Source organism: Myxine glutinosa, chromosome 1 (assembly GCF_964187855.1).
Source record: "Myxine glutinosa chromosome 1, kmMyxGlut1.1, whole genome shotgun sequence".
Classification (NCBI taxonomy): domain Eukaryota; kingdom Metazoa; phylum Chordata; class Myxini; order Myxiniformes; family Myxinidae; genus Myxine; species Myxine glutinosa.
In genome coordinates this window covers 121,967,873-121,980,891 of record NC_136261.1, presented here as the reverse complement: position 1 = coordinate 121,980,891, position 13,019 = coordinate 121,967,873, and the positions used below count along the sequence as shown (strand labels likewise).

General features: G+C 44.7%; 1 protein-coding gene and 1 long non-coding RNA gene across 3 annotated transcripts in view; both read left to right on the top strand.

Annotated features, from left to right (window-relative positions):
* Positions 1-8,268, top strand: part of LRP6 (LDL receptor related protein 6) — a 347,763-nt gene extending 339,495 nt beyond the window's left edge. For both annotated transcript variants that reach the window (XM_078776618.1, XM_078776625.1), the window contains exons 10-13: positions 4,832-5,121; positions 5,487-5,713; positions 7,495-7,679; positions 7,828-8,268. In XM_078776618.1, the coding sequence (XP_078632744.1) occupies positions 4,832-5,121; positions 5,487-5,713; positions 7,495-7,679; positions 7,828-8,207 (1,082 nt within the window). In that variant the 3' untranslated portion in view covers positions 8,208-8,268. The remainder of the gene's footprint in view (positions 1-4,831; positions 5,122-5,486; positions 5,714-7,494; positions 7,680-7,827) is intronic.
* LOC144891848 (uncharacterized) lies at positions 3,396-4,327 on the top strand. Its single transcript, XR_013623244.1, has 2 exons — positions 3,396-3,428; positions 3,571-4,327. It is a non-coding gene; the product is annotated as an uncharacterized LOC144891848 (long non-coding RNA).
* Positions 8,269-13,019: the final 4,751 nt, after the last annotated feature.

Sequence of the window (13,019 nt, the reverse complement as noted above, 5' to 3'; positions counted from 1 at the left end):
CGTGCAAGTCCTTTTTATCACGCCCTTTCCCAACGAGTCCTTTTGCATACGTCCTGTTCAAGGGCTTTGTGCCAAGACTTTTATAGGCACGCCCCGCGAACCTTCGAGCACTCACCAGATGCGCCTCACCACGCCCTGTCACGCCATGCCCTTAGAGCCCTGGTTGGCTGGTGGCCCTTACCGTCATCGCCTCTGACATGACGCCGCCCCACCCCGACCCCGCGCTCCTCCCTCTCAGGCCTACCTCGTATTACTCGATTAGCGAGCGAACAAAGGGCAGCGAATGCTGCTGGCAGCCAAAGCGTAATAAATGCTGCGGGTAGCCAAAGCGTAACAAACTGAGGGATCAGCCAAATGGGGCACGGGATCAATTACGCCCATGGAGGTGGAACTTGGAGGGTGGACGCAAAAATGAAAGGGACCTAAACTCATGTCTTTACACAACGCAGATATTACCAGTGGAGAAGGCCTACACTTACACATACAATGACATAACTAATACTCTAAGGTGGCCTACGTGTTGCTCGTGGACTAACTATGGGGGGGCAACCCTTTAACCTTTAATGATCAATATGTGCCAATCTCAAAACCGTAGATATATATTTATATATATATATATATACACAAAGAATTAAGTTAAGCACCCCCCCGTTTTTTTACAACCTCGCACATTACAAGTTTGTTGTCGTCAAAACAGTGTAATATACCCATGATATTGCTATATTTTCTGGAGAAGTGATATTATGGTCACATAAAAACATAACAATCATGCCGTTTTCAATATTTTATTCTGAATAATTTAAGGTGAAATTTTCTGGGAATTTTAGGCATATTTTCACCTCAATTTAAGTATGGAGCTATAGGTCCATCACGGACAGTGTGGATGACGTTTATGTTTTCTAACGTACAGTCATTGTTCTGAGAAGACCTCTAGCGATCTTTGCGTCAATAACGTGTGTAGGACCCACGTGATCGGATCACTGACTCAACCCTACGTCTCATAGACCCTGTAAGCCGTCGTATGCGTTGCTGTGGCAGGTTGTTCCATTCCCGATGTAATGCACGTTCCAATTCATCCAGATTGGCTATTGGAGGGACCATCTTCGCAATTTGTCGTCCCAACATGTCCCAAACGTGCTCGAGGGGGTTCAGGTCAGGACTGTACGCAGGCCAGGGGATGGTTGTCACAGCACCTTGCTCCATCCGATCACGTGGGTCCTACACACGTTATTGACGCAAAGATCGCTAGAGGTCTTCTCAGAACAATGACTGTACGTTAGAAAACATAAACGTCATCCACACTGTCCGTGATGGACCTATAGCTCCATACTTAAATTGAGGTGAAAATATGCCTAAAATTCCCAAAAATTTTCACCTTAAATTATTCAGAATAAAATATTGAAAATGGCATGATTGTTATGTTTTTATGTGACCATAATATCACTTCTCCAGAAAATATAGCAATATCATGGGTATATTACACTGTTTTGACGACAACAAACTTGTAATGTGCGAGGTTGTAAAAAAACGGGGGGGTGCTTAACTTAATTCTTTGTGTATATATATATATATATATATATATATATATATATATATATATATATATATATATAGATAGATAGATATATATATATATATATAGATATATATATAGATATATATATATTCACATTTTGTTATGTTGCAGCCTTATGCTGAAATCGTTTAAATTTTAGCTCTTTCACGAGCCTCGATCTTGTATACAAAAAAAAAAAAAAATTTTTTTTTTTTCCCTCACCAATCTACACTAAATACCCCATAATGGCAAAGAGAAAACAGGATTTTAGAAAGTTTTGCAAATTTATTAAAAAGAAAAAACTGAAATATCACATTTATATAAGTATTCATACCCTTTGCTATGACACTTGAAATTTAGCTCAGTTGCCTCGCATTTCTCTTGATCATCTTTGAGATGTTTCTACACCTTGATTGGAGTCCACCTGTGGTAAATTCAATTGATTGGACATGATTTGGAAAGGCACACACCTGTCTATATAAGGTCTCACAGCTGACAATGCATATCAGAGCAAAAACCAAGCCATGAGGTCGAAGGAACTGCCTGCAGAGCTCAGAGACAGGATTGTGTCGAGGCACAGATTTGGGGAAGCCTACAAAAAAATTTCTGCTGCATTGAAGGTTCCCAAGAGCACAGTGGCCTCCATAATTCTTAAATGGAAGAAGTTTGGAACAACCAGGACTCTTCCTAGAGCTGGCCACCCGGCCAAACTGAGCATTCGGGGGAAAAGAGCCTTGGTAATAGAGGTGACCAAGAACCCGATGGTCACTGGCTGAGCTCCAGAGATCCTGTGTGGAGATGGGAGAAACTTCCAGAAGGACAACCATCACTGCAACACTCCACCGATCTAGGCTTTATGGCAGAGTGGCCAGACGGAAGCCTCTCCTCAGTGAAAGACACATGAAAGCCTGTTTGGTGTTTGCAAAAAAAGCACTTAAAGGACTCTCAGACTGTGAGAAACAAGATTCTGTGGTCTGATGAAACCAAGATTGAACTGTTTGGCTCATGTGATCCTACAATTTGACATATATATATATATATCAAGTAATGAACGGCGGTTGGGAATTATATCCAATACGTCCATTCTACTGTTCTCCAACCTATAGTTTTGTCTTCCCTTTGTTTGTTTTTTATTTTTGTTTTGGATTTTTGTTTTTGATTAGTTTTTTTGAACCTTTGTTTTTGATTCAGAACTTAATATATCCTTTTAAATCAGAAAATAAAAAGAAATGGCATTGACAAAATTATTGACACCCGATATTTAATATTTGGTAGCACAGCCTTTGGACAAAATAACTGCAGTCAAGCACTTCCTACAGCCATGAATGAGCTTCCTACACCTCTCTACTGGCAGTTTGGCCCACTCTTCTTGTGAAAACTGCTCCAGTTCTCCCAGATTTGAAGGGTGCCTTCTCCCAACTGCTGTTTTCAGATCTCCCCAAAGGTGTTCAATGGGATTTAGATCGAGCCTCATTGCTGGCCACTTCAGAACAGTCCAGCATTTTGTCTTGAACCATTCCTGGGTGCTTTTTGAAGTGTGTTTGGGGTCATTGTCCTACTGCAAGACCCATGACCTTCGACGGAGACCCAGCTTTCTGACACTGTGTTGAACATTGTGCTCCAAAATGCCTTGGTTATCTCCTGATTTAATGATGCCTTGCACACATTCAAGGCACCCAGTGCCAGAGGCAGCATAGCAACCCCAAAACATCACTGAACCTCCTCCATGTTTGACTGTAGGGAAGTTGTTCTTTTCTTTGAAGGCTTCATTTTGTTTTCTGTAGACATAGAGATGATGTGCTTTACCAAAAAGCTCTAATTTGGTCTCATCTGTCCACAGGACATTCTCCCAGAAGGATTTTGGCTTGATCAGGTGTGTTTTGGCAAACTCTAGTCGGGCTTTTTTATGTCTTTCTCAGCAGTGGGGTCCTCCTGGGTCTCCCACCATATAACCCCCTTTTATTGAGTTGGTGACGGGTGGTGTGAGTTGAAACTGTCTTGCCTTGTGTCTGAAGGACAGCTTGAATATGTTTGGCAGTTGATCAGGTGCTTTCTCCACCATTCGAACAATCCTTCGCTGCAATCTTTGATCAAGTTTTCCCTTGCGACCACGTCCAGGGAGGTTGGCTACATTGTCATGGGCCTTAAATTTCCTGATAACATTGCGTACGGTGGACACAGGAATATCAAGGTCTCTGGAGATGGACTTGTAGCATTGAGATTGTCCATGCTTGGCTACAATCTTGTGTCTGACCTCCTCAGACAAAACTCTGGTTTTCTTTCTTTTCTCCATGCTCATTGTGGTACACACAGTGACACAAAACAGCAGAATGACACCTTTTCTCGGTCCAAACTGGTTGAATGAGTGATTTTTATATTGCAGCCACCTGCAACTCACCATATGTCCGTTCAATTCCAAAGTAAAGAAGAATCACTTTCTTGAAATCTAATTATTTCTAACAACTTCTAAAAGGTGCCAATAATATTGTCCTGGCCATTTTAGGATTTTTGTGTGGAATAAGCTAAGATTTATTAATTTTTTTTAGATTTTTTGTTTTTGTTCTACTGCAAACCAAAGAAATACACATGTGAATACCAATAGATTTTTAAATTTCAACAATTTTCTGGAGGAAATGCTGCATTATTTGAAAAAAGTGCATGGATGCCAATATTTTTGGCATGACAGTGCAGTGTCTATATAAAGTCTGCACCACCTTTCAAAACTTTCACCTTTTGTTGCCTTATAGCCTGGAATTAAAATGCATTAAATCAGACGTTTTCCGCTTTTATTTACACATCATAACCCACAACTTCCAAGTGAAAAAGAAATTCTACAAATTTTAGAAAATAAATTAAAAATACGAAACTGGATTATATTGGTTGGATAAGTGTCCACTCCACCCCCCTCCTTATAGCAATTGTAAATTAGCTCAAGTGTAACCAATCACCTTCAAAATCGGGCCCCGCTATTTCTTACTTGCTCCCTTCTTTTCTCTCATTTGTCTTCTAGAAAGCCATCCATTTCATTTGTCATGATAGAAAAGGTTATGATGGCCAGCTACCACGCATTTGCTTGGATAGTGATCGGTTCATGTTATAGACTTGCATGATGATGTTATTCAACAACCATCCTTTCTGCCATCTAACTTTAACTCGTTACAATGAAGGGGTGAATATCAAATTCAAAATATCAAATTCAATGAATATCAAAATATCTCTTATTGGTAGAGCCTCACAAAAGCTTCGTAAGCATCTTTTACTTGCTTCACCTGACAGGGACAAATGCTTGTGCGAAGGAGAACGGAGGTTGCAGCCATTTGTGCTTGTTCAGGCCCATCGGTGTACGCTGCATGTGTCCGATGGGTCTTGAACTTCTTGAAGACCTGAAGACCTGCATTCTCCCAGAGGCTTTCCTTGTATTCTCTCGAAGTGCTGACATCCGACGTATTTCTCTTGAAGCAAGGCACACTGATGTGCCCATCCCACTCAGTGGTTTCAAGGAAGCCTCGGCGTTGGACGTGGATGTTGTGGATGGCCGAATCTACTGGACCGATGTTGGGGCTAAGGTAAATGCCTCTTTCTATATACTTTTGGTCCTTTGTACTCTCCATTTCTGGAGCATCATTTAGTGTCCCCACCCCCTCCCCACTGTGCTTGGTGCTTTGCCATTTGGTTATACCTTGATTGGTAAAACTTTTTGGCATGTACAGTTGTTTGCTTTTACCGAAGACGGCAAATTTCACTGAAGCTGTTTTTCATTCATAAAGTTGGTGAAGTAGTATACTTGCATTCATCCAATTTAATATTTTTTCAGGGGAGGTGCTTTTAATTGTTAATTTATTTGATGACATAGAAGAGAAAAGAAAAAGTAAAATTTTGTGATCCACAAATGAAAGGTGGATAATGGATTGTGTGTTTCTGTTCTACACAGACCATAAGCCGAGCCTACATGAATGGCAGCATGGTAGAACGAGTGATTGAGTTTGGCCTGGATTTTCCTGAAAGCTTGGCTGTGGACTGGCTTGGGAAGAACCTGTACTGGGCAGACATCAGTACAAACCGCATTGAAATAGCCAGGCTGAATGGGCAGCACCGCAAAGTTCTTGTCTGGAAAGATCTGGACAATCCTCGGTCTCTAGCTGTGGATCCTGTGGAAGGGTAAATCACTCGCATATACTTTGTCAGGTGGTTTGGTCAAACGTAGCAAGTAACTTCAACGACTTTGCTATCAACTCGCTCTACAATGCACTTACTAAATGGCCTTTTTGTAGCTTTAGGCATCATATTGCATTAGAAGTATTAAACATGCCTTCTGGAGCAACAGAACACCGTGTGGTGGTAAAATAGCCAACTTTAAACACTGGTGTGTGTATCATGCATTCAGTTAACTCTTGCCTATTTGATTACATGCTCGGTGTTAAATCTTAAACTTGATCTGAATTAGCTTTAATCTTAAACATGCCAGTTAAATGAGGTATCAAACATTATATTTCTATCAAACCGCATACAATATAAGGTAATACAAGCAGTCTAACTCATTGTCAGCAGTAAACAAAGAATTGGGAAATAATCACACATATAATTTTACCATTCACGTACATGTTACGTGGCTCTCAATTCCCGTTGTAGACGCTGATAAACATTGATAAACAAAGGAAGGCATAACACAGCGAGATGATTTTGCCCTGGATTTATTATATATTTTTTATTTGTTTTGAAGTTTAGCGAAAGTACATTCCTTTTAGCCATGCCTATTTTATATGAGTCAAGACTGGAAATACGATTGTTTTCAAAATAGCAATCATTTCGCGAAAATGAAGTATGTTACAGTGGATAGAGCTTCGTGGAATCAGCCAAAGGATTCCAAGTGCAATGAAAGACAGGTTGCCAACTCTCAGCCAATGAACCATTTGTGCAGCTCATGCATAATGAGAACATTTAAGCAACCGAGATACTGATTAGACATGATTACCGATCCCGATTGGACATGGAAAATTATTTGTTTTTTGGGATACAAAATTCTCGGCTCATGGAAGAGTGCGATGAAGGCGCTAAAGCAACGTATTGACAGTGGTGGGGAGCAGGTCTGCAGGCTGGTGCAAGAAGCAAGGGAATGAACTAATGGAAACATTGCAAACTTATGCTTTCTACATCTCAAAATTGGCAATGAACAATAATGGAGGTTTTTCTTTTTTAAATAATTTTGAGTTCCATTATACAATTGAGTATAACGAACAGATATATTTCACAGATTGTTCGTTTTTGAAAAGAATTGTTATAACCAGAAGTCTTAAAACAAAGAAAAGGGTATGTAATATGTACATAGTCCCAAAAGATAGCCTTAGCTTTCTGGAAACATAGTCCAGGAAGTTATGAACTTGAACTTTCCACCACTTTACATGGCATAAATTAAATATACAATTCACTATGACAGCACAGGTCACTAGGAACCTTATCTATTAATTTGATAAACTACAGTTACTGTATGCTGAGATCAACACTGATCATTCTGGAAACACGGAAGAGACTTGTGCGCAAAACTATTATCAGGTTGCTAACTATATTTTTTGGTGGGGGGAGAGGGAGGCAGAAATCCTGGATGGGCGCAATGCAGTGTTTCTTATCCAGATGTTATAAGCTTTCTTTGGGGTGGGAGAAGATTGGCTGTGCGTGGAGGGACAAACTGGGTTTGTGAACAGATAACTGATACACAGTGGCAGGGAAGGGCCAAGGTGTGTTTTAAACTCCAGTGTATCTTTGCTGGATCGACATCTGCAACACCATCATGTGAATTTACATTACACATTAGGCAGGTATGACAGGAATGAAAGCTTCTCTTCAAGTTGTATCTACTTTGTAATATTTTTTTCCTGTCTGCTAGCTCGGCACTTGCTAACAGCTGGAGATAGTTTTTCATTGTTCGATTCCACTCTCCTTAGCTTCATGTATTGGACTGAGTGGGGTGCTAAACCTCATGTTGAGCGTGCCAGCATGGATGGCCGTGGTCGCATGACTCTGTTGTCAAAAGTAGGCCGAGCCAATGGCCTGACCATTGACTATGCTGAACGGAGGTTGTACTGGACTGACCTGGATGCTAATCACATTGAATCATCTGATATGCTCGGTAAGTATAGGTTTTGTAAGCTGTGAGCAGTATAGCATAACTTGAATAGTGCGTTTTCTAATGCAGACATGATCGTTATTGCAATCATATCCTTCATTTTGAATTGTATGGAAAAATTAACTTGTGCTGTCTCACCTGAATTTTGTAGGAAACAATCGGGAGATTATCGCAGATGACCTTCCACACCCATTTGGCCTGACACAGTACCATGACCACATCTACTGGACTGATTGGAATCAGCAGAGCATTGAGCGGGCAAGCAAGCTTGACGGACAAAACCGCACACTCATCAAGGGCCAGCTGGACTTTGTCATGGATATCTTGGTATTCCACTCATCACGGCAGGAAGGTTCCAACCATTGCTTTGCGATGGCCGAGCAGGATACTGCTCAATGTTCTCACCTGTGCCTTGCTCGGCCTGGTGGATTCACCTGCGCATGTCCTGCCCATTACGTGCTACAGGCCGACAACCACTCCTGCATCCGTGAGTTTTGCCTTTGTGTTGTGAAAAATAAATGTAGTGCATAGGACTTTTCTATAAATGTACACATTTGTTCAAATTAATTGTAAATACAGCGGTGAATCTTGATTATGACTTGCGTGATAACCTGTAACATAGTTTTAGTAAAAATAATTCCTCAATTAATTGAAATCATTTGTGGCTGTCACAACAGGATGGTGAAGGGGTAGTGCACTTACCTTTGAGTTTTCCAGTCTCGGTTCAACACGGGACTTTCAAATAAGTATTCAACCCCTTTGCGACGACATTCCAAAATGAGCTCAGGTGCATCCAATGTCCTTTGATCATCCTTGGCATGTCTCTACAACTTGATTGGAGACCACCTGTGGCCAATTCAATTGATTGGACAGGATTTAGAAAGAAACACACACACATATATATATATATATATATATATATATATATATATATATATATATATTGTTACAGACGCGGTTCTAGATGTTAGTTTACCGAGCGGTTTGGTATTACCGCGTCCGAACAGTTACTCCCCCGATTAGAACCCGATCCCGCCCAACTCACCCGATTCCACTCGAACGTTGGCCGAATCGCGCTACGCTAAATCAATGATGGAAAGGACACAACGGCTGGGATTAATGAAACGACACAAGGGGGTACAGTTCTCAAGACCTCCGGAGGAGGATATAATTGGTGATGCAGAAAAGGGTAGATTACACGGCAAGAGGTAAAGCACAGAAAAGATGGGCACTTAGACACAGTCTTATCTTATCCCCGACAGACCACAGACAAACGGGACAAGACTGACTTACACAGGGATTGATGGCAAGGAAGGACAGGCAGTCGATAGCACAAGGTGCACCTTGGCTCAGGGACAGGATACAGCTCGGTCCAGTCCAGAGATGCGGGGAGGTATCGCAGCGCTCGGAGGTGGCGTCTTCTCTCTCCAAGCTGAGGGCGCATCTGACGTCACCTCCCTCTTCCTGCGCATGCTCAGCGGGGAGTGACACGCCCTCGGCTCGTTTGCTCCGCCCCAGATGGAATCGGTCCGCCGCTTCTATTGGGTGCGGGGGGTTACCGGGCTCCGCCCCTTGACGAGGAGCTGACAGCGAGCCCCTGCGTGGTAACCCCGTCGGAGCACATGTTCAATGGCGGCCAACCAAGCCGGAGTGAGGACGCACACTCCCCGCGCCGCCGCCGCTGTTGTTGTTGTTGTTGTACCATGAGGAAGAGCTGCGGGGAGGTATTGGGAGGTCCTAAACTTTCTAACGGTGCCATACAATCACATTCTGGTGCAACGAAGAGTCAGAATTAATGGAAACAAGTCCTTAACTGACATAGACTAAGAATAACTAGCAAGATGTCCTATAGTTGTCTACGTGAGATGCGGTGGACCTGGATGCGACATTTAATGGGGGAAATAGGGGAAGGTCGGGTCTACAGAGTGTTGTTTACAGACAATGGGACTAGGGAATGGGGGATTGGGGATGGTTGGGAAGTATTGGGGAAATAGGGGAATATTTACAAGCGGATATGGATGGAGGCCAATCTCATATCCGCAACATTGCACCCTTCTCTACCTCGGGGCGTCCCGACCCGATAAATTTTTACTTACTTTAGTGTGGCACTCAGATGTAGTTCCCTCTACTATTAACTCAACCCTGAGTGCGACAGTTTTACAGATGTTCACAAATGAGTAAATATGTCCCCCTGCGACGTTGCACCCTTCTCCTCACAGAAACACACCCACAGGATAACCGAATCGCGGAAAGAATCCTCAAACTAAACATACAGCCGGTAGGGAGCATCATTTATACAAGACTACACTGATATTTACACTACGATCCAGGACCTGTTCTTTGAGGAACACATGCAGATGTTATGCATAGAGAGAGCACGCATGCCAGCATCGATACACCAACCCACGAGTGCTCTGTGGCCTTACGGCCTTTAATAATGTGCAGAGCACCCCATCCAAGCACCAAAAGCACCACCCCATCATGTACAGTCAGCACCATCCGGTGCACCAATAAAGTGTTCATAGTCACCGGTGGTGTCGCAGCCGGCCGATGTTCTGCCGCTGGTCTTGCCTTGGAGCCCACTTGGTGTTCTGGCTTCTTTAGAAATAAAGAAAGGCGCCAACCGCGTCCATTTCTAAACTGTGGCCGTCAGGGGGGCCAACTATAAGTGGTTCACCTGTATGGCATAGGTGCCACGTTGACCCAGAGGTCCATCAACGGGTGGTGCTTGCCCGCAAAAGAACTGCGGTCCATTGTGGGCGGCCACAAAAATTGCGGTCCATATGGTGTATCGATCCCGGCAGCAAGCAGCGAAAGTACAGGCCCACAACTGCAGAGCCAGCACCTCTCTCTCCTCTCTCTCTGCCCCAAAGCCAGATCCTCGGAGGTGGGAGACAAAAAGAAGACAAGTGAGCAAGGTGGTAAGGGCGCAAAAGTGCACGCAATATTAGGTAATGCACACTAGGGGCACATGGGAACCAGGTGAGACAGGTACGTTCCTACCGTACGCCCCCCCCCCCCCCCCCACCAGGTAACCTACATTGCCACTCCCTTACCCCTTACGGTATCCACAAAACACAACACTACCCATAAACATCTACTTTACACATCAAACAAACGTCCCTACTGTCTTCCCCGTTCCTCCCATAAACCAAATTCGTCTTCTCTCCCTCCTAACCAATCAAATTTGCCATTTCTAACTCTCATCAAAATTTGCCATCTCCAACTCAACATCAAAATTTGCCATCACCAATTCATCATCAGTCCCTCCTAAGGAGGGAGAGATGGAATCACCCCAATGTCTTATCCACGTCGTGATGCGTCTCACAAATCCAAACAGCAATTCTTATTTCCTGCAACACAGAACAAAGGAACACAGGTGTGGAGTCATCATCATCACCTCAGGTAAGTGGCTGCGTATGGTGCGACAGGTTCATCAATCCTAACTATTTCCTAAATGACTTTAACAACTTTACATTGCCCGGGGTCTTTCCCTGCCAATCCATTGGCCAACTTACACTATGGGTTCTAAAAACCAATTCCCATTGACCAAACTGTGGTGCTTCTCAATTTGGGGTCTCACTCCCCCGATTCATCTCCCGGTGCCTCGCACAATTTCTGGGCTGTGACGTGTAGCTCTCCCAGCAGGTCTACCCACCTGCACACCTCCACCACCGTAGTTGCCACCCGAGCTTACCTGCTCCTCACCCTAACCTAACTAACTGGGGAAGGCCCTCTCGCACTCTCACCCCCTCAGTGCCCTCTCTGGCACGGGCTGCCCGATCCACACCCGGGATCCTCAGGCACCCACTGACACTAACGGCTTCCAGAGCCCACCTGCGGCCTCACCTGGCCGACATCCTCACAGTGGTGGAGTGCCCAAACCAACTACACACACTAACAGGCTACACGCCCAGCCATTTCCACAACACTAATGCACCCATCCACAGTACCATTCTGCAACCGCACCACAAATGCCAATATCCAACCACAATTTACCTATACCCTCTACCTATTCTTTAAACTACCCTCCCCGGGTACTCGTGAAAAGGGGTCCACTCTTCCCCCATCCACACCTTCGCACCATGCACACCACTCCGTACCACTTACTCCATGTATTCCACACACCTGTACTTGCACACCTGTGCTCTCACACCTGGTGCCACCTGCACCCTTCTCTCCCCAGGCGCATTCGCGCTGATCCACAACACTCACTACTTACACTGCTCCACCCACCTGTCCAGTTCTCACACAGCATCATCTCATCTAACTACTCCCCTCTGAAACTTGCGCTTCCCAGTCGTCCCTTTAAACTATTGCGCTCCCTCGTCATTATCATCCACTCTAACCTACCTGCGTCCCCACTACAGGTATCCGTCACTATCTAACCTTAACGTCACCTAATGTCATCTTCTAGGTCCCTACACACAATATAACCTAACCCACCCGGGCTAGTTTTCACTGCCATACACCCCATAAGCTATAGCGCATTTGCCCCACTTTGTGAGGGATGACAGAGTTGCCATCCCACCACATCGGGCATCTCCCACTACCAATTTTGCACATCAAATTTCAACAAATCAAAAATTTGCCAATCACTACCCATCATCTGCCAATCATTACTGCCACTCCTTTGCCAATCATCAAATTTTGTTTTTCTCTAATTTTGGGTCCAAAACACTAACCTCATCACCCGTCTACTTATTAGATCCTCTCGGTGCGCCAATTCACGTCTACAGCCCGGCTTCGTACAGCCGAGCAATGAACGCGGGTTGTTTTGTGCCAGCGGCTGGATACGTACCGCATTCGGGGCAGGGACGGGGGCTTACCCGGCCCGAGACCCCACGCACCATCTCGGCACGGAGCCATCCCATGGCCCGATCTCGACCTGCCGGAATGCCTCAACAAAAAGTGGTCGCCATGACGACCCTTCCTATCGGGCTGCCCGCTCCGCCTGGTGGAGCACGGACGCGGCCGTTCAAAGCGAGGCCCAGCGTGGATCGCGTACGGCGGTCCTTTCGAACCCGCCGTGGCTCGGATCCCCGCTGGTTCTCGCGGCACGCGAAGCCCGGCACGCACCGAGGGCCCGATTCGGCTATAAGTCGCTCTAACCGCTAACCCGGTTACCGTCGATGCTTCACCTGGATGCTTACATGCATACGCTACCCCTTTCTTGCTCATACATCCAGCCGTTTCCATGCTCCTCGTCGTACCTTCTCTAACACACCCAGGTACACTCATTCCACTCCCAGCCTTGGTCACACACCTGACCACCGAACACTTTGGCACACATTCGTTGGTCGCACACCTCACCAACACACCTCTTCGCGCCCCCTCCTCGGT